The sequence below is a fragment of the Euprymna scolopes genome, chromosome 45 (assembly GCF_053919585.1).
Source record: "Euprymna scolopes isolate OS-2025 chromosome 45, ASM5391958v1, whole genome shotgun sequence".
Classification (NCBI taxonomy): Eukaryota; Metazoa; Mollusca; class Cephalopoda; order Sepiida; family Sepiolidae; genus Euprymna; species Euprymna scolopes.
Genome location: NC_136526.1, coordinates 18856351 through 18879864, shown reverse-complemented (window position 1 = coordinate 18879864; position 23514 = coordinate 18856351). Strand labels below are relative to the sequence as shown.

At 38.0% G+C, this 23514-nt stretch overlaps 1 protein-coding gene across 1 annotated transcript in view; it reads right to left on the bottom strand.

Moving 5' to 3' along the window:
- LOC145269055 (uncharacterized) overlaps positions 1-21011 on the bottom strand; it is a 688318-nt gene extending 667307 nt beyond the window's left edge. Inside the window, exon 1 of the mRNA XM_080124656.1 lies at positions 20827-21011. Coding sequence (XP_079980782.1) covers positions 20827-21011 — 185 coding nt within the window. The remainder of the gene's footprint in view (positions 1-20826) is intronic.
- Positions 21012-23514: the final 2503 nt, after the last annotated feature.

Here is a 23514-nt window from a genome sequence, read left to right as displayed (position 1 = left end):
CTGTCGGATCAGACGACTCTCTTTCAAAGCGATAATAAGAAGAGACTCATATGCTTGTTGAGCGTAACTTCCCAATCGCCACGCATCTTTTCCTTTTCTTTTTCCCTTTCGATCTTTATGCCTATATATGCATTCCATTTTGTGATGCCCACATCACGGCTTGAAATGCCGACTTGACATGTGAGTCGTCATTTAATGATGGGACTAAGTTGCGCCTCATCTCCCTCTTCCCTCTGCACACAGTTAACCAACAGACAATTTTCTTCTTTAATTATTATTAACGTTCTCTTTGACGCCAATGAAAGACCAAAGTATGAATCCTAGTCCTAAGAAATATTATTACAAAAAAGCATAATTCGAATATGATTGGATATCTGCCGATTTAGATGCTCAGGGCTAGCACCTCACCACTGACTGACAGATAATTATATAAGCTCTCTATTTTTACACTAATAAAAGTATAAGTCCTAGTACTAATAAATATGTTCAGGGAGGGAGATAGTTTGTATATTATTGGATGTCTGCCAGTCTGAATGCTCAGGACTACCATCTCATCATTGACTGACAGACACTCTTCTTGTTTTATTTATATAGTTTACCTACTTTCTTTCGCCAATAAAAGACTCAAGTATAAGTTCTAGTACAGAGAAATATTGTTTTAAAGGAAGATATTTTAAATATAATTAGTGGCCCTAACACTAATTTGAATGCCTGGGGCTCATGCCTCCTCTTCCCCCCCCCCCCGCTTCTCTGCAAACTACTGACTAACTGACAATTTTCCTTTATTTATATAGATTCTCTATTTTCTTATTATAAAGGCATTCCCAATAAAAGATCGGAATTTTATTTCTTCCTTAATCTGTGCGAGTTGTGATTCAGGTTGATGTGATTATTCCGTAACTTTCCACTTGAATGCGTCGCGTGCACAGGACGCTGGCTTCTCGGACAGTTTTCATGATAATGACGTGAGCCAAGATTGCATATAAATATTTATTTAGACACCACTCAGAAACGGGTAGCACTTGTTGAAGTGTTCCTAACTTAAGAGACCACAACAACCATCTCCATCTGCTAATACGTAACACAGACTCTCCCTCTTCCTCTTCCCCCCTCTCTCTCTCACACACACACACCGCCTCTTCTCTTTCTCTCTTGCTCTCCATTTCAATCATAGAAATCCAGTATTTATGATCACATTTATCCTACCAACATCAAAAGCAGGACCCGTGAAGATATTACAATTGTTGAAAATTAAGACATAATTTTGTGAGTGTATATGTATATATATATATATATATATATATATATATATACACACACATATATATACATACATATATACATACATATATACATATACATACATATATATACATACATATATATACATACATATATACATACATATATACATATTGTGTATATTTTATGTACTTTTTGTGATTAAAATACATAAGTAAATGCTTAAAGGTAACAAAGGTTGATTAACTCGCATTTAGGTTACTAATAATAATAATAATAATAATAATAAGAAGAAGAAGAAGAAGAAGAAGAAGAAGAAGAAGAAGAATTAGTGCCACTTAAATTCCAGTATAAACCAATGGCCACTGCCGGCGAGAAATCAATGGTAAGAGGCTATTGCGATGAAATGCTATCGAAGGAGGTGGAGAGAACTGGACGTCTGGGGAGACTTGTTGTCACTCAGCCTCCAGAGAACACCACAGGTTTCCAATCAGATCGTTTGTTGACTTGTGTGAAAGCTCCATGTGAGCCCATAATAATAAGAATAATAATAATAATAATAATAATAATAATAATAATAATAATCAGACACCCGCTGGACAAATGCGAAGAGAACTGGAACCTTAGGGAGGCTTATTGTCATTCAAATTCCAGTAGAGACCAATGGCCACTGGCAGTGAGAAATCAATGATAAGCGGCTGTTGCGATAACACAAAGTCTTTTGCAAATGCTATCCAAAGAGGTGGAAAGTACTGGACACCTGGAGAGACTTGTTGTTACTCAGCTTCCAGGAAACACCACAGATTGTTTTCAAGGAGAGATCTTTGATGACCTGCCTGAAAGCTCGTTGTGAGCCAATAATAATAGATACTTATAATCTCAAGTAACACTAACTTGTCTTTTGCAGAGGAGAAAAGTGTGTTATGTTGGCCCTTTTGGCTATGATCGCAGTGTAGTGTCTGTGTTTTGTTGTGGCGGACAATGCCAAAGGTCTGAACGATTATTATTATTAATTTTTAACGGTTATGTAAAAAAAAGATATATGGAGAAAATGTTTTGAAAGAAAGGAATGTTTGGCTAAAAATGTTTAAATCTAACGAAGGAACTTTAACTTAGATTTAGATTTATAAACAATAAAATATTACAGAGATATTTATGCAATAAAATAGAGTTAGGAATTCAATGTTTTAAAAACAATAAACAATGGAATTGACTTGGTAACAAAGGAAGAGTAAGTTTTGATATATAAACTAGATATACAAGTACGAGAGGAAGAACGTGTGTTACATGAAAAGGGACAGACCCTAGTAAGTAAAAGAATAAACGAGATAAGTTTTGAAAATTACATTTGGAAAAGGTTAGAATCGAACCCATTAAGAAAAGTTAAAAAAAGAATACATATTGAAATCCTAGGAATGTAGAACGATTGTCATTGTTCTTAGAAATAATTAAATATGATTTACGTCAGAGTTAGATATGAACAATGCAGTTTTGAAATAATGATGAACAAATAGGTTAGATATTGAACAATGCAAATTAGGAATTTCTTTGTTTGCCAAAAGCGTGTTTTGACATATATAGGTAAAATCCATATAAATAAATTTCATGTGGCGAAGCATGTTTTGATGTCATAAAGAAAAGAGATTCCCAATATACTGAGACAGGGTTCAAAGTTAGACAAAGACAGAGCTTGAGAGCCAGAGAAGATGTAAAGACTAAAAAGGGAAAAAAAGTTGTAAATCCCTGGGAGAATGAGAATAAACAGGGAAAACCAAAAGAGAAACCCTGTTGTTATTGCTTCACGACTTGAGTCTTTGAATGTTTTCTCGCAGTGTCCGAGAGACGAAGAGAACCACAACCTAAGGTTAGTAGTCCGTTATCAAACGACCATTATGTGCTTATGTGTCATATTTGTTGAACCTGTCCCGAATTAATGATTGTTACCTTGTCCATATTACGCAAATGTTAAGTTTATGAGACTTCGGTGGGCAGGCCTACCTCAGACTGTATTGCATGGTGCTTTGAAAGAGGGTACTCCGCCTGTTGGTCGTCCGCATCTCAGATTCAAGAATGTGCTAAAGCGAGATCTCATGGATTTTGGTGTGGAATATAAGCAATGGACAGCACTATCCTGGGAACGGAATGCTTGGCGAGCCAAAATTTATGCTGCGAAAGGGAGAGGTGAGACGAAAAACCTCAAAATACATTGATCCAAGACGCCATATTTTTACCATTATAGCATTGCACAAGAGAAAGAAAGAGAGAGTTATGCAAACATTCGTTTGAATATATGTAAACACACACACACACACACGCAATGAATATTTATAACCACTAGACAAAACTTAATCTTTTTCCGTCTTCAGTCAACTGGAATAATGTTTATTTTTTGCTTCAACTCAGAGTTCCTTTTTGGGGGAGTTTGATTTTCCCCACATCACACCTTGTGATTAACTCTACCCTCTTAGAGAGGCAAGTGTATACGAACACTGCACTTTTCATTGGCAGTTTGGTTATGGGCAAGGGACAGTATCTGTTACTTCGTCTTGTTTCAATGAAAACAGAGATTATTTTTTTAATACAGAGGGCCCCTTTTTAGGGAGCTGATTTTTCCTTCACATTAAACCGACCTTGTGTCTAACTCTGCCCTTGTGCGAGGCAAATAAGAACGCTACAATATGGAAGAACACAATATTTTCTGTTAATCTTTATTCTATCATATGCAAAGCTTCATGGCTCATTCAACTACATGGTCACAAAATCGACCCATCCAAATCTCCAGTCTCTTACTCTTCCTGTCGTTCAATTACACAAATTTGATGTCCTGCGGTTTTTATACGTCCATTACTCTGACAATAGCATTTACGAGTTGAACCCTTGGAAATTCCACAGTTATTGACCCAATACCCCCATTGCTTCCGCATTTATGAGGTGATATTGGAAAATTCCCAAACTATATATCCTGCAATTATACTGTTTAATAGAAATATGATGCCGATACTGTTGATGCCCTATTGGTACCCGATTTAACGAGCGTGTCTGTCAATAAGCTTTGAACTATCGATTTTTGTTCAATTAATATGCAAGTTGCTATGCAATTGGTTGTGCATACGGCTTAGCTGTAAACTCACTTTATGTCCATGTAAAGAAGGCATCTGTTTGCACAGATATTTTCTCTTCTAAAGTTAGTATTCTAAACAGTAGAACATGAAATAACTATAAATGGATCGCAATAAAGATGTACAAAAATAATTTGGTTCACACCCCCATTCAAGTAAATGTTAAAAACTAAACTTAAGCATAGAGTATTAAAACTTATCAACCTGCACTTCCACCACAAATAACAATTAGCATAATATTCCAATAAAAATATATTGAAATTAAGCTCCAGTTGTAGTAATAACCGAGAAATTATAATAACAATATAAATAAAGACAATTGCAAAAATATAACGAATAACATTAACAAAAGAACATTTAACTGTAACAGGCTGATAACTGCCTCGGTAATGGACGAAATTTCAACTTTCGATTTTTCCAAATACGATATATGGATCTGGTGCTGTTTGCTTACATTAACCATCATACAAAATTTCACCGGATCAAATGAATAGTTTTTGAGTTATCAACGTTTACATAACATAACATATTTAATATGATATGGAGAAGTACGGCTCATATAAGATTTTGGTCTATCTCTGTGTTATCAGATGTAGATATGTACTCTCACGACTTACATTCTTTTTAAAGTATTTTTAGCTTCTTATGTCAGGTGGCTCCATGCCTTTTCTGGAGCGATTTTTATTTAAAAAAAAAAAAAGCTCTCAATGACAACATTCGAGAAATAGACTGATTATTTATTGTTTCTATTTTCTAAATTTTAGCATATTTTTTATTGATACTTTACTTAACAGACAACAGACAGATGACTTGACACCTTTACTAACGCTGTATTATCACCTCTGATCTGTCATATTATCTTTATTGCAACTCTGCAATAATCTTTTTTCCTGAACCCAGCTGGCTAGTCATTCCTAAACATTGGGAAGAAACAAATCAACAGTTGGTGATCTCTTGAATCTAAGGAAACCAAATAAATAATGCTTCTATATTTTTCTCCTGCAATTGTGTATTATTCGACCTACTATTCTGAGTTTGGTTGTCATTTTCACAACGTTTTTGCTAATGCAATCTTGGATCCTCTTCAGGTGCATATTTTCGAATTTGAGAATCTTTCTGTCCGAGCTGTGGGAAATTTTGCATACGCATACAGAATTTTGAGCTGAAACCTTTATTTAATCAAAGGCGGGTAGATTGTTCTAGTTACGTCAGTCACAACTCTCTTGTTGCATCACCTCCTCATGGTGAAAGCCAGGCAGGCGATGGATGTCAATAGTAGATAACTGTCCACTGCAACTGTTTGGCTAAGGGTGTCAACTCACCCACTAATGGGGTAATCCTCTCATTGATGGTCTTAAAGTGGTGGTCCCAAAGAAAAATCATGTCCTTTTGAACTTGGCAACACTGCTGCCCTTGGTAACCAGCTTACCGGGTCTGTTAGTGATCGGGACCATTCCCTCTCTGGTTGTTACTGCGGTGAGTTTACTTCTGGCTGAGGGTTAACCCAACACTGAAAACAGACTCACCCAAAGGAGCTCAACCAGTTATTATTGCCTGTAGTAAGGTTTGAACGTTCAACTCTCCAAAACGTATAGGTTCCCAAGTTTGATCCAAAGATGCCGCCTATGTAATTTGTTAATAAATTCCCAATCCTTTCGAATATCAAAGAATATGTAGAATAAGTATAAACTTCGGTTCATGCCTTAATTGTTCACCAAGTTTCAGTTATGAATTCCCAACAGTCTTTGTTTTATCACCGTTCTTCTTCTCCAGGTGCACCGTTTTGAACTTGGGAATCCTATACGGAAGTTAAAACTTTATCCTTTATTTTATTCTCATAAGTAGATGTTTCCTGTCCTTCAGCCATGATCGAGTAGAAGTGTCTATTTATTCTTTTATTCTTAGCTATTATCGCCTGTAATAAGAATTCAACACTCAGAACTGATTTGCACCACAGAATCTCATACAAGTTCAGCATAAAAATCCCATCTGAAGATTGTTTGTTTGTTTTTGTTTTACGGCATATCAACCCTTTTCAGGTTATTTAATGCTGAATCCAGTTATTTTAAAAAACATTTTTTTAATAGAATATATTTGGTTTTTTTAAGTCGGTTTCTATTTAACCCATAGTTGGGACTCTAACAGGGACTGCCAATCCGGATCAGAGTGGACTTGGGAGCAATGGCAATTAAAGGGTGGCTCCACACTCCCAAAAGCCCACAAGCTGGGGCCTCACCACTGGATATAGTTTAAGGTCATATCCAGGACCCCCCTCCCTCTGAAGAGGATTGGATGTTAAATCGGCTGAAACGTTTCAAAAATAACAACCACTATATTAACCACCATCTAAAAAATTTCAAAATAAAATTTCATTTACATATATATACTAGCAGGTGAGGGTAATGCCTGGTTTTATCCAAGCATAAAATACACTTAAATATGATATTTTAATTTGTCCAGATTTCGTATATATCATTATAGAGTTGTGATTTTAAAAGTAAAAAAAAAAAAGACTTTGGGTGCCATTAGTTAGAATCGAAATCGAAATCGAAACTGTAGCATTCAAAGCTGGTGACGTTACCACTGTACCAACGTGACGTGCATATGAACTGATTAAAAATTAAAAATAAACTAAGTTAAATGTACAAAATGTCTAACGAGTTTTTTTTGACCCCTTAACAACTATTTTAACCAGTTAAAGACCCATAAAAGAACGGTCCGTAAAAAAAATCCAATCATTTGAGGCCCCTAGCACCGCTCTGCGACTTTTAGTTTCGGAGGAGATAGAGTTTGAAAATATGGAGGCAGACAGACATATAGCCATTTTATCAATTTTAATTTTAGATATATATATATATATAAGACTTATAAAAGACTTAAAACTCTCCATTTAACACCCAGCAGAGTTATAATACAGAGAGAGAGAGAGAGAGAGAGAGAGAAAGGGGGGGGGGATCTATAAGAAAAGAAAAAAAAATGGTTTCTAAAAATAAAAAAAAACGCTTGAGAATGTTCTTATACAAGTGAAAGCTATCATGTCTTTAAAAGGTAAGTAAACATCTTTTAGAGAAAAAATCTTGTATCGTTTGGCCTTTTTAATCAATTTTAATATTCATTCATAACAACAAAAAAATTTAAAGTGCTACCTTATTTTGATTTATATGTTTTTTACAGTTAATTGAACTTTCTTAAATTTTTATGCTATTTTTATTTATGTATTTTTGTTTTTTGGTCTAGAAGATATGTATCAAGAGGCAAAAGATATTTTTAGGATAAAAATATGGTAGAAATGTGTCAGGAATTTTAACGTAGGAATTTTAAAACGTAAAAAATGCCTAGAAATGCATAGATGTCAACGGGGAGCTCTTCCAGCATCTTTTAAACAATAAAGAATGTCCCTCCTCTCTACAAATTGTATGTGATACTTTTAAGTGGGCCACCTGTATAATCTTCTATATATATAAAAGCGAAAATGTATGTATGTATATACGTATGTGTGTTCGCTCTTTCTGTATGTCTACAAAAGGCTTTTTTGGCCGTGATTCTCGGTTGGCTCGCTCCTCCTTAAAACTTTTTACATGCTGTCTAAATAATAATATCTACGACTAAGGAACTCGGGTCGCAGCTATCTTTAATTTACCCGACTTTTACAAGCTATTTGCGAGATATTTTTTGATCGCCGCGTAGCAGGGAAAACAGAAACTGGCTTCCAGCGCAAAACTAGGTCAAACATCTGCTAATTTTACTTTATAAATGTCAACTTAACACACTTATCAATTCATCTGTTCCACTGGTCGAGATGATTAGGTCGCATGTTTTTTTCCCCCATTTCCTTTCCACCTTCGCGTCAAAGGTTCAGGATTCAAGCCTACCTTTCTACTAAAACGTTTTTTTTTTCCTTTTACACCTCCAAAACCCAGCCAACGTTTTTTTTTTTTTTAAACAGGGTTGTTTTGATCTACCAACACACACCTCCAAACAACCGGACAATGCCGGGTATCCCCGCTAGTATTCTATAAAGAGACACTATATAACAAGAATAGGGGTCCAAATAATCGAAATAAGACAAATTATCAATCCTCACCACAATAATTCCTGAACATAAAGTAATTGTTTTTGGCTCTCCTCTCTACAATACCTGCAAGACAGGACTAAACTGATTTACACTGAAAAACATCATTTAGGGTTAGGGTTAAGGTTAGGGTTGATTTACGCTGAAAAGCATCAGTGTCGTGTAGTTTGGCCTTCATTGCTGATCGATTAGGATTGGCTAATAACCAAGAATTCCTATGCAAATTTCAGCTTTAGTTTTGGGTCTCTGCCTATTCTACCAAACATTATGGTAATGTTGCAAAATCATGTAACGGTAAGAAAATGCTGCAGTCATCAAATGAAATCCGAATCCGTTTTGTTTCTTGACATTTTAACAACGTGCATAGGTTGGTTGGTTGGTTGTTTTACGGCATATCAACCCTTTTAATGCCGAATCCAAAGATTTTGAAGAAACATTTTTTTAATAGAATATATTTGTTGTTTTTACGTCGGTTTCTATTTAACGCATAGTTGGGACCCTAACAGGTACTACCACTCCGGGTCAGAGTGGACTTGGGAGCAATGGTAATTAAAGGGTGGCGCCACACTCCCCAAAGCCCACAAGCTGGGGCCTCACCACTGGATATAGTTTAAGGTCATATCCAGGATCCCCATTGAGGGACTTTTACCCTCTGTAGGGGGGCAGTCGGCATATTCTAATGCCCCACCGACAGGGCCCAACGTGCATAGAACGCAGATGTATTAATCTCCATATTATTAGATGCGTCCTACGAGAGGATTTGTAATCTAGTTGGTTAGTCAGTTTGTCTGTCTGTCAGGTTGTTGGTTGGTCAGCAGATTGAATAAACATGCCGAGCATATCTATTATATGAGACGATTTCAATATTTTTCACGATTCCGATACAATTACCGATTCTGATTCTTTATAAACTCTAAATATTTAACTATGAACTATTTTTTCACAATTATAGTAAAAACACATGCTAAGTGTGCAGATATTTTCTCAGGCATAAAAAAATACACTTGTAGAGTTAGACAAACGGTCGATTTTTAAAGTGGGGGGAAAAAAGGTACTCCGGATAGGAATATAAATAAAAATTGTCTCCTTCACTGACCGAGGATAGAAAAGGTGAAGTGATACATCAGACAAATACTACACTATGATCTTGACCCGAGGTTCATCTTATTTCTCAAGTAAACAAGTTACATTTTAGAAAAAAAAGTCTCTCTCTCCATAAGTAAATTTTCTTCAATAAAACCTTGAAAAAAAAAATCAGCGAACATCACCTTCTGTCATTTTTCTGCATGAAAAAAAGTGAAAAACGATGAAAAGAAACGGAAAAATCAGTCAATAAGGTAAGTAGGAAAAAAAGTTAATTCATATTTTACATTTAAGCTTATTAAAAGAAAAAATGAAGTAGAAAAAGGATTAAAGGTCGCATAAAAGCAAAACATACAAAACGTCATATGAAGAATATTCTATTGATTACTCTTTGATGAAAACATTACATAAACTTAGTACTAAGAAAAAATTATAAAGAAGGGAGATAATTTCTATATGATTGGATGTCTCTTTCTAACTTGGAGTCCCGGGGCCATCACCCTGTTGTACTTTCCTCTGTATGCCATTGATAGCATTTTGCTGTACAATCAAGCTTCATTTTGAAATAGCATTTTTCAATCATATATTGTGCTTAAAACTGACATAGTATTTTCATAGAATTTTCCATAATATAAATATCACCTGTCTGTTTAAATGTATGTATGTATGTCTGCCTACAACTTTCGCCAAAGGCGACAGATTTTCACAAGATTGGTATCGTTTTGAAGCTCAACCCTTCAGATGACAAATATCGAAACATTGGCTAAAAATATTAATTCCAACTGGACACTTTTCGACAAGGAGGGGTCGCTTTTTTCGACAATATTTTCGAAAGTCATCCCTTCTTTACGATTAATTAGCCTTAATTTAACCCTATGTCACTTCTGGTTTGGCGATGGGCACAACAGCAAAGGTGTAACGTTTTTTTTTTTTTTTTCACATGATTTTTTTCCTTTGCAGTATGGCTTTGAGCCTGCCTGCCTATGAACACTTTTTTTATTTTACTTAACACACAACTCCAAACACTCGGGTAATGCTGGGCACTCAGCGAAGGCAAAATGGGTGTGAACGTTTGTGTATGCTACAAAAGGCTTTTTCGGTTCCCACGTCGGTTTACATACTTCCCAGATCGTAATACCTCAGATGCGCAAATGGACATCATCTCTATCTTTTTTTGAGCAAGTGTAAAAAATTCCCTCCATGCCATTGTTTCGAGTGTTTGTTTGCCGTTTTTTGTATAAATAAAGTGAAACTAATCGAATGAAAACACCTGACGCCTAACCTTCTAGCCAAGTAGTATCTGCTCTGTAATTGGTCCTTGGTCAATGTAGGGGAAACCTTTCATACTGAGATTGGTTACTGCCAGAGTGTCCCCTTTTTTGAGGGAGCTGCTTTTCTCCCACATTAAAAACGACCTTCGTGGGAGGTTTAAAAGCAACGCCATTTCTGCAAGTTATCTTTTTGTTTGACTACGTTAAATTTGAACACTTTACACTTCCGGTTGCATCATGGAGTAGCGGTAAGACGTCAGATTTTTTTCACTTTCTTTTCCGCCTTCGCATTACGGGTTCGAGCCTGCTTGGCTACTACCACTTTTTTTTTTAACGCCTCCAAACACCCGGGCAACGCCAAGCACCCAGGCTAGTAATAATAAAGTTTGAAATATTATTTTCGTTTGTGCCTCATGCTTAAGTTTGATTATTCTAATGGAGAAGAACGTTCATTCTCACAGGAAAATCATTGCCAGAGCATGGATGCCTTGAATCGAAGACAAATTGACCGACCAAGGAAAACTTGGAAACAAGTGATTAAACGACACCATGCAGACTAGCATTTGGAAACAACGGACTTGCTGAACTATGAGGACTGCTGGATGTAATCGCAAAATTTAAAAATAGAAACGCCTGACCCCTGAAGGGATAGAAGATGAAATATCAGGCTTAAGTTTGAAATATTATTTTGATTGAATTCTCATGCTTAAGTTTCAAACAGTATTTGCTTTGACTGGAATACATCACGATATCATCAGACTTTGTTGGTTTGGTACAATACGATGAGGATGCTATATTGGCATCTGCTGTTTTATCTTGTAACTTTTTTATGATATAATTGTTTTCATCTGCTTGTGACGATCCAGGATTAGTCAGTTATGCAGAGATTGAGTTGGCAATGAAATGTTGGAATCCAACCTCGATGTGAATCTATGCCTGTGGTTGAATTGTTTTTCTGAATAGAAATTTACTCTCACCATCCTGTATCTCTACAAAGCCACAATTCAGCCATGCATGGGGTATTGTTACCACGTCTGGGTTAGTGCATCTGTCACTAGTCTCTTACACTTAGACAGGCTCCAAAAAAGAGCCAAAATCTAATAAGTCTCAAACTATTAGCCAAACTCCAGCCTCTGTCCCATCGCCACAATGTTGCATTCCTATGCCTGTTTTACGAGTATTTTAATTGAACGTGATCCGATAGTCATAGCATTAGTGCCCCCCTCAACGGACATACTCCCGATTAATCTAACCAGCAGCAAAATCTTACTCCTTCATTGGTGAGATACATAAATGCCAGAAAACCTTCTGCTATAATAGTTTCTTCCTTCAAACTGCTGGACTTTGAAATTCTCATTACATTCCAAGTTGCAATATGGCTTTTTTAGGGTAAAAAAAAAAAAGAACAGACTTTTACTTATATTTAGGAATCTAATTTTCTTTTTCATATCCCGTATTACCATTTGCTGATGCAGTTTTTGCATGGCTTAATGGCTATGCCCGTTCATGTGTGCTATCCGAGGCTCGTGAAGGGAAGAACTTGATTTAATCACATCAGGTGATCCAAATAAATGGAAAAGATCAAATAAAGAACGGTTAACGATAAACGCTCAGTTAGGATTATTATATAAGTATTATTGTGTTGTTGTATAACAAATCTTGCTTATTGTAATCAAAATAAAATGGTGTAGCAATAAGAAGAATAAAAAAAAAACAGTAATCTTTTAATCAAAATATGATTCACCTGAAGCAATTACCCTTTTCCAACGTCTACAAGGATGTTGACACCTCCCCGTAGAACTACAAAAACCTAATGTCGACTGCTTGTAAATTTGATATTACCGAGAAACTTCCTCCTTTGGAAGATTTGGTTGGTTGGTTCTTTTTGTTTTACGGCATATCAACCGTTTTCGGGTTATTTAATGCCGAATCCAAAGGTCTTGAAGAAAAAATTTTTTTAATAGAATATATTTGTTGTTTTTACGTCGGTTTCTATTTAACCCACAGTTGGGACCCTAACAGGTACTACCACTCCACGTCAGAGTGGACCTGAGACCAATGGTAATTAAAGAGTGGCTCCACACTCCCTAAAGCCCACAAGCTGGGGCCTCACCACTGGATATAGTTTAAGGTCATATCCAGGACCCCCATTGAGGGACTTTTACCCTCTTCAGGGGGGCAGTCGGCGTATTCTAATGCCCCACCGACAGGGCCGTCCTTTGGAAGAAGCTGGTTCAACCCACCTAGGGTTAATGCTGCTGCTGTCATAATACACTTGCTTATCTTTTATGTTGATTGATTTTTACTTCTGCTTTGCCTTGTATAATTGCAATTCAATTACGCTGTATTATATTGCAATATCATATTGATTGTGATCATGTCTGCTCCTTCAACTTTAGTTGTGTCTTCGCGTCTAATTAATTAAAACGTCAATTTACAGACAACCTATATGTTTACCAGTCTCTGTCTGTCTGAGTATTTTAGTGAGTGTGCTTGTGTATCAGCTATTTTTCGGCTATCACATCTATGGTGTGAAATTTGATAAGAAATATTTTCTACTGATGCAAATCGGCCATCTTTTTCTTGTTCTAACTTAAGACTTGGCCTTTGGGACAAGATCAATGTGTAGTATCTGTTCCGGCAGATACTGCAAGCTATGACTAGCTATGACTAGCAAAGACCAGATGTGGGGGCAACCCCACATGCCTGACCTTTAACCAGCTCCCATTTCCCACCTCTCGGGAGCTGGTCCCCTTTTTCCCTTCCCCCTCCCTTCACTCCTCACATTAAAAATCGGCCTTGTGCCTAATTTGCTCGGTGGGGGAGCAAATAAATACCATCTGTTCCGGCAGATACTACAAGCAAAGACCATATGTGGGGGCAACCCCACATACCTGACCTTTAACCAGCTCCCATTTCCCACCTCTCAGGAGCTGGTCCCCTTTTTCCCTTCCCCCTCCCTTCACTCCTCACATTAAAAATTGGCCTTGTGCCTAATTTGCTCGGTGGGGGAGCAAATAAATACCATCTGTTCCAGCAGATACTGCAGCAAAGACCATATGTGGGGTCGACCCCACATATAAGACCTTGGTCAATGAAGGGGCAACCCTTCATGCCAATTGTCACTATCCAGCTCCCCTACTTCCCCGGGGAGTTGGTCCCCATTTCCCCTTCACTCTCACTTTAAAAATCGGCCTTGTGCCTAATTTGCTCAGTGGGGGGACCAAATAAATACCTCAAAGTGTAGTATCTGTTCTTCAGATGCTGCACTTCAATTTCTTGTTCTCTGTCAGTGGAGGAGAAATCTTTTACCACTGAGACAATTTTTATTTTTGTTCCTTTTCTCCACATTAAAAAACGACCCTGGTGTCTAACTCTGTCCCGTGGGGAGGCATTGTAAATAGGAACTTAAGACTCGAGATTACTTGTTTCAAAATAAATAAACGTTTTAAAATAAGTTAAAACACAAAAAACTTATTCAGGCAGGACTAACTTATCTTGCCTTTGATAATATTTATTTGTTATACAGGGTGGGGCAGAGCAACTTGCTCATTTAAATTTTGTGCCCTAAAGCGATGGTTACTCCAAGGATAAAACGAATGGACTTATTTGAGAGGGTGGGGCTTACAGTTTAGTACTTAAGTGTGTTATTTATTTTTTTTTGTATTTTTTAGGAACCCCAGTGAGCGTCACTGAATAAAGTTGGAACGCGCTTTCGTTGTTGAGGCATTTTTTTTCAAGCGGTTGCTCAATCGTCGTAACACAACGTGCATTCCATAGACATTTCAATATTGCCTCCCTCCCCCCCCCGCCGTCGTGGTCGTGTTCTTGGCCGGTAGTCGATTATTTCATGGGTAGACAACGATCGGCCTAGCATCTTGACTCACCCGAAAAACAACATTCGCCGAGCTGTCGCCAACATACATACCTATCGATATGCTGGAAAGAGTTGACCGAAGCTTCAGAGTTCGATTAAGTCAGTATATAGAGAAATGGACACCATCTTACAGATACCCTCTTTAAAAATTAAATGTTCTACTAGTTGCAGTTTAAAGAATTACATGTATGCTTGCATTTCTTGTGTTTTAATCGATATTCAAATCAGCCAGTTGCTCTTCCACTTTGTTTTTTGCTGTCTATACAATAAAATGTGCACTCTGCATGTCACGTAGTTCAGCCATGTATAGCGTGTCCCTTCTTGCATGACATATTTGGGTGCTTGTGTAGATTGCTGTTCTTTTAAATCAACGCATTTCAAGTGAAAACATTATTACGTATTTATGTGTCATTTCGAAATAAGTTAGTTACGGATCCATGTGGATGACGACGTCATCTTCATCTTTTTTATTTTTATTTTAAATTGACTCTATGACTCTGTTGATGATTGTAAAGCTCGATATGTGATCTACACTGCTTGTCCTAGATAAAGCACAGAAGACAGGATTTGGGTTTTGATGGTGAATGGCCACCGCTCGTCGATGTCTTAGTGTGTGACGCTCCATAGCTGCTCGCTCAGGCTCATTGTTGAAGAAGGCTATGCCAAAGTCTCCAAAAGATTAAAGTGAAAATTGCAGCGCTTGAGAGTGAGCTTGATGCAGTCTATGTAGCGTTTCTTTGGGCAGCCAATTGTTGAAGAAGAAGAGATCTTAAACCAAAGAGGAGGGAGGCCTCTTCAGTCTTGGATGACAACCTTCCTAGAGCTGGTGACTCAAACAAATTACCGGTTTGCAAACCTAAATTGCTTAAGGAGTAGATAGGTCCTGCCTATCGCCCAGCTTCCATACTCCTTCTTTGCCTATTAGTCAGGCGCAGAGATACTATCACAGTGATTCGACAGAAACACCCATTGGTAGATCTCGTTTCTTGTTTAGGGCAACGAACGCCGTTTCCCCACTCCCGACACACCCCACCCCTAAAGCTGGGCACTTGAGAATGCTTGAGTACCATATATGCCTGAGCAATTAGATTGGGTTGACCTTCCTCTGATGGGTTGAGGGTACCGGATTGACAGTTACTGGCTGCTGTTTCCGACTGGTAGTACAGGAGCCCTAACTCTTTGGGAGCGCTTAGAGTGGCTGCTCCATCAACAGTTGTATAATATCGGGATGTTTGCAGTGCCATGGCGCGCATGGAAAGTGACCCTGCACTCATCCCCGGTGGGCTTTCCTGAGGCCACAGTCCTAGTTGATGGAGGGTCAGCCGATGGTCTACTTGTGATGCATGCGTGATATTCTGCATAACCTCCTGTTCGGCTTCCCCTAACCTAACTGAAACTCGTTAAAAAATATGATGACAGTACAATCTAAAAATAAGCTTAAACCAGGCTTAGGGTCAAACAAATCCAACTTGCCTCCTCCCTTGAGGCTTGCATTCACAAATATCCGTGGGCTTAGAACTAATTTAGCTGATGTTGAAGCATTTCTCCTAACAAATACCCCGGATATCTTAGCACTAAGTGAGACTAACCTACACTCCTCCATCCCCTCTAACTACTTTAAAAAGCCTGGATATCTCCCACTGCCGTAAGGACTCTGACAGACATATGCACGGACTTGGAGTTTACAGTCGTAATACCCTTCCCTTGACTAGAGAAACAAACCTAGAAACGGATGATCAAGCCTTTATGTGCTTTAGACTAATCATACAACACAACATTAGCTATTTTTACTTTCTCTACCGCTCTCCCTCGACCCAAGACTGCACCATAATAAACAAAGTATCTGACAGCATAGACACAGCACTCTCCTTCGACACTAGCGCCCAAGTACATGTATTTGGTGACTTTAATGTCCATCACAAAAACTGGCTTGAATTCTCTACTTACACAGATGTAGCAGGCAGTGCAACTCATAGCTTCTCTGTATCTCACTCCCTATCACAAATTGTTACTTTTCCAACCCGTTTCCCTGATCAGGAAGAACAACATGCATCACTATTAGACCTTTTTTTGACCACAGTTCCTGAGGATTGTGTAACGAAAGCCGACAGCCCACTTGGGAACGCTGATCATGCAGTGATAATGGTTGAAATCGCCCTAAACTCTAGACCCAAAACTGAAGAGCCAGTGCTCAAAACAACGAGATATTATAAAAAGGCTGACTGGGAAGCCATCAGAGATCTTATCAGAGACGCCCCATGTGGAAATATTTTTTCTCTTCCCACTGAACAGTGTGCAACTGAGACCACTGAATGGTTCAAAACTGCAATCGAAGCGCATGTTCCCATGCGGAAATTCTATAGCAAGCCCCACTCTCCCCAATGGTTTACTTCGACTTGCGCAACTGCCATTGCCCAAAGGCAGCATGCATTCCACAGGTTTAACCGACATAAGTCCAGTTCAAACAGACAGAAGTACATAAAAGCTAGAAGTAACGTTAAGAAAGAAATAGCGACAGCTAAGAGGGAATTTACGGAAACCACTAAAAAACGCATCGAAGCACAAAAACTAGGAACTCGTGACTTCTGGAAAATCTACAACAGTGTAGTAAATAATGGGCAATCAACAATTCCCCCACTAACCAACAATCACGAGGTTCTTTGCTCAGCAACCGAGAAGGCTAACATGCTTGCCAGTCTGTTTGCCTCAAACTCCACACTGGACCCTCTAAACGCAATTTCCTATGCGGACAGACGCCACGCTAGACGATCTGAAAATCACCCCTGCTCAGGTGCATGCTATCATAAAAAACCTTGACACTTCAAAAGCATGTGGACCCGACCTCATTCCAGCTGTGCTATTAAAAAAGTGGTCAGCCGAAGTAGCTCCAGTTCTCTCCAAACTCTACAACAAATGCCTTAATGAATCTTGCTTTCCGGGCTGTTGGAAAACTGCTTCTGTGGTACCAGTATTCAAGAATTCTGGCGAAAGAACTGACCCATTAAATTATCGCCCTATTAGCCTCCTCCCACTTTTTGCCAAAATATTTGAGACCTTAATTAACCATGCTCTAGTCCAGCACCTTACAGATGCTAAACTTCTGACCAACCAGCAATATGAATTTAGACAAGCCCGTTCCACGGCAGACATCCTCACTGTAATCTCTGAACACATATATCATTTACTGGACAAAGCGGGAGAGGGCAGAGCGGTAGCTCTAGATATATCTAAGGCTTTTGACAGGGTATGGCATGAGGGTCTCCTCAGGAAGATTAGATCATACGGTATCACTGGTAGAATACTTAACATAATTAAATCCTTCTTAGATAAGAGAAAAATCCAGGTTGTCCTCGACGGTCGTACATCTAAACAATATGATATAAATGCGGGAGTGCCCCAGGGATCTATCCTTGGACTTCTGCTGTTCCTGATATTCATAAATGACCTCCCCGACAAAATTGCCTCTGAGATGGGTATATATGCTGATGACACCACACTCTATAGCAGGCACGACAGGAAAACAAATGAACATATATCTAAAGTAATGGCAGAAACACTAGAGGATGACCTCCAATCAGTAGTGGAATGGGGACAAAAATGGATGGTCACGTTCAATGCCGCCAAGACAAAACTGGTTTCATTCAATAATTACAAGAAACCTTCTCTACCACCTATAGCAATGGCCAACGACTCTTTATCTGAGAGTACATCTCTCAAGCTCCTTGGCCTAACGTTCACAGGAAACATGAGTTGGAACAATTACATCGAGAGCATTGCCAGGGCCACTGCGAGGAAGGTGGGCTCTCTCTACCGTGCTAGAAAACTTCTAACACCCGAAAGTATCCTGTACCTCTATAAGGCCACTATTCGCCCATGTATGGGGTATTGCTGTCATATTTGGGCTGGTGCATCAGCTACTAATCTCTCGCTCCTTTACAGGGTTCAAAAGAGAGTCGCAAATCTGATAGGCCCTAAACTGGCATCTAAGCTTCAGCCTCTGTCCCATCGTCGAAACGTTGCATCCCTCTACCTGTTCTACAAGTATTATAATTGTGAATGCTCTGATGAACTGCAAGCACTTGTGCCCCCACGACGTGAACACCCTCGACAGACCTGACAAGCTGAAAAATCCCACCCCCACACTGTAAAGATCCCTAGATGTAAAAGATCTTTCTACTCCAGTAGTTTCTTCCCCAGAACTGCTAGACTTTCGAATTCCATTCCAGGTCACTGCTTCCTCAACTGTACTGACATGCAGAAGTTCAAGTGCAACGTGAACCAACATCTCGCTGCCCTAATCCCTACATAGTTCCCCAGTAGATGTTTCCCTTGATAGTAGCCAGTAGCCCCCTACACCAAAGTGGCAATGTTCCTTGTTTGGGGTGAAATTGTAAAAAAAAATTTAAAAAAATAAAAAAGGCTATGCGAAGCGCCAAGTGCCTCCGTCCACTGCCAAAGTCTCCAAAAGATTAAAGTGAAATTGCAGCGCTTGAGAGTGAGCTTGATGCAGTCTATGTAGCATTTCTTTGGGCAGCCAATTTTTCATCAGCTGTGAGTGAGCTGACCGAAGAGAACTCTTCGAGGTAGTCTATTTGAGCCCAATCTGATGATGTAGCCCAACTATCAAAGCTGACGACACATAAGGAGTGACTCTAGTATAAGTTACAAAAATTACAAAAAAAAGTAATCCCGTACAGGATGTGCTAACAAAAAGCATCCACAATTACAGTCATAAACACATTGTTTTAAAACGGCGGACTCTTAATTTAAGTCATATAAAGTAAGGGGAGACAACACATGTTGTCATACAGAATTCGTCGCAAGGTACATTTTCACATTAAAACATATGATCGAACTTGATAATTCGATAAAGTCTGTTTTTGCTTATAATCTTTTTTCTACTGGATCAGTTTTTTTTGTTTTGTTTTTTTTTTGTAATTTTTAGATTCGACATAACACGTAAGTATGTTGTTTCTTAACAGCCTATCCTGCCTTGACAGAGTACAAAATAGACTTCGTGGCTTAGTGGGGGATGCCCTTTTCTCTTCCCTGCACCCTCTCTCCCACAGAAGAGACGTTGCGAGCCTATCCTTGTTTTATCGTTATTTCTATGGCAGGTGCTCGTCTGAACTCCAATATCTGGTCCCCCCTCGCCAATCTTTCACGAAAAACACCTGTCTAGCTGAATCCACTGTCAAAAATTTTCCCCACTCTTTATCTGTGCCTAAATCAAAACGTAGATTCCATAAACAAAGCTTCTTTCTTAGAACTGCACGCCTGTGGAACTCTGTTCCGTCTGCCTGCGTCCCACCTGACTACAACCTGGATGTCTTCAAGTCCAACGTAAACAAATTCCTAATGAACCGGCCCTTAAGTAAACACTTCAATACATCGCCACACTAACGTACTGTATTTGCAATAACCCTTATCCCTGAGTGGCTTTCGAGCCTTGATAAGTGGTGACCACCTTGTAAAAAAAAAAAAAAAATAGGAAGGGTATACTGCTTCAACATAATACAGCAAGAGTCACTCAGGAAAACATCATAAGTTTCAATTGGGTAGTTTTGTCTCATCCGCCTTGTACACCTGATATTGCTCCATCCGACTACCATATTTTCTAGTCCTATTTCTGAAAATGACGACGAACTAAAAAATATCCTGAATTTGTTTTTCTCTCAAAACTCAAAAAAAAAAAAATTTGGAGAATGCATCAAGAAGCTGGTTGTTCGTTGAATAAAAGTCATTCACGAACAACACCCGTCTAGCTGAATCCACTGTGAAAAATTTCCCCCACTCTATATCCGTGCCTAAATCAAAACGCGGATTCCATGAACAAAGCTTCTTTCTTAGAACTGCACGCCTGTGGAACTCTTTTCCGTCTGCCTGCTTCCCACCGGACTACAACTTGAATGTCTTCAAGTCCAATGTTAACAAATTCCTAATGAACCGCCCCCTTAAGTAAACACTTCATCAAATCTCAACACTAACGTAATGTACTTGCAATAACCCTTATCCCTGAGTGGCTTCCGGGCCTTCATAAGTGGTGATCACTGTGTAAAAAAAAAAAAAAAAAAAAAGAGAGGGAAATTAGTGTAAAGATTAAAAATGCCTTAATCTGAATGTTTCGGATGAAATAAATGTGTTGAACAAAAACGAAATTACTTTCTTTCCAATGCGATTAAATTACGTTGGCATTTCATTGTGTCATCGAAGTTACCGACGTGGAGCAGGGTTGGTATGAAAATGTTTCCACATATCTTGGCATTGTTTCCAGTCTTCCTGGATTTTTCTTTACCACTGGAATAAAGCAGTGTCGAAGAGGTGTAGTTGGGGATTGTGCAACCCATCCTTCATGATTTCGTGCGCAGAAGGTATCCATAGTTTTTAAGACAAGAAAGAACATGATGTAGAAGACAACATGTAATTTCCACAGGGCACCGGCTAGTCATCTATATATTAATACGATAGCGTGTGTGTTATTTTCTGTGTCAGAGTTCAGGGGTTATTACCAAACAAAAGAAATCAAACAAAAAACTTTTTAGCCAAGAAACACACAGAAAAATGCCCCTCTCTCAGGTGGCCAGAAAGTGGGTGCTCATTCTAAGTTAAATTTACATTGAAAAGTGATCATCCACTTTTCGAAAAAGTAATTTCATGAATATCATGAAAACTTTCTTTTTGCTACGGAAACGGTTTGCAGATTCGTTTTTAGCACACCGAAATCTACAATAAAATATTTCGTCATATACGAACGTGAAACGGGCTTTAAAGTAAAATAATACCGGATTTTTTGGAGCAGATTTGCCGTTTAGTTGTACAAATCTCCTCAACCCAGGTAATCACTAAAAGGGACTTTTAAAAGTCGTCACCTGTATCGAGCAAAAGTTTAAAACCACCGATTATATGCCAGCCTACGTCATGATAACATATATTGAGTGAGTTCCTAACAGTATTTTGTATAGTTTTTAGTTTAAACTCATTTTCCCAAAATTTCCCCAAACTTAACGTGTTCGATAAAGTCTGCCGCCATTTGTATTTTTCAGATATACCGATAAACATTGAATGTTTTTGAACCGATTATACATTACATAAAAACACTAAAATCTCATCCAGTTAGGTAGAACATTTACTTTTCTTGCCTTTGATAACATTTATTTGTTATATATTTATTTTTTGACAACTTCTTTGTATCTGTGTTTAGTAATGTGAACCCTTTTCATTTAATGTAACGTTTAGTCGGCTTGAAAAACAGTGTTTATCGGTGTATTTGAAAGCTACAAATGGTGGCAGACACTGTTGATTACTTTAAGTTAGAGAAAGTGAGTTAAAACTAAAAAAAACTAGACAAAATACTGTCAGAAACCTACCGATTATGCCAGCCTATGTCATGGTAACATATATTCGGTGAGTTTCAGACACTGTTTTGTATAGTTTTTAGTTTTCAACTTACTTTCCCAAACTTAACGTATTCAACAGAGTCTGCGACCATTTCTGTTTTTCGAGCCGATTAAACATTTTACATTACATAAAAATACTAAACAATTATCCAGTTAGGTAGAAACGTAACTTACCTTACCTTTGCTTTCATTTATTTGTTTTTGGACAACTTTTTCCAATCTGTGTATAGTAACCCCCCCCCCCCCATCAACCAAATATTAATTACTAACTCACATTTTTGTATACAGAAAACCAAAAAAAGAAAAAAAAAACATTTAGCGTTTCAACATTTTTGCTACGTTCGGCTTCATCCACTGATTGTTGGTCAAGTCCAAACCATGAATGATTGACAGAAACTCCCGAGGATCCAGATCAAATTTTGCGAGAGTACCATTTTTTTTTTATTTTCGCCTGCTTTTTCACTTTTTGGAGTAGATTGCTGTACTAAAAAAATAAGAAACATGCATTTTTCTCTTTTTATTAAATTTTTACATTACACCAAATTGAGCCACTGCAACGCGTGGCAGGGTACAACTAGTATATATATATATATATATATATATATATATATATATATATATATATATATATATATATATATATATATATATATTTCATAAGTTTTTATTTTGTTTTCGATTCAAGCTAATGCACCCAAGTCAGATGGATATATTTTATTTATTTTTGAAATCGCAACTTTATCACATATAAAAATTAACTCTATAATCCATTCATCCAGCATGGCCGTAGCTGAGATTATAAACTGTGCCAGTTTCTCAACCTGGTATCTTACCTCGCGGTACATTCAGAGACTCGCCTTCCCAAATAGTCACCCATCTGGTACTGGCCAGGCAGCGTTGCTTAACTTCGGTGAAAGTAAAGATATGAAAACAGTCAATCTTTGATTTCGTTGACCGTCTGGCGAGAACCAGTGTGACAATGATTGTGCCGTATACTATAAATATATATAATGCATAATAATATATACAAAATCTGTAAGACTTAAAATATCATATTTAAGCGTACTTTACGGCCGGGCTTTGCCAGGCGTTCGTGCTAGCTTAGATAAATACTTTTGCAGTTTTAACAAAATAGCCACAATAATATCAGAGCGTCTCCATTACTGCTGAATATCTACAGAATGCCAACATCAGTATATTACATATGAATGAGTCTCCTGCGGAAATTTCACAGAGCACCTGCTAGTATTTATGAATATTACAAACACGTGGAGCATATTTATTGACTTCTGAACGAAACTGACCAAACAGCAAATTGAAACATTTATTTCACAACAGAGTCAGCCTCTGATGTTACACGGTGATAAAAAAAAAATGATCCCGCTTTATTGACTCAAATTCAAATAATTTGATTGGATAGATTTGAACTGATCAATTGATTGACTGATCGATC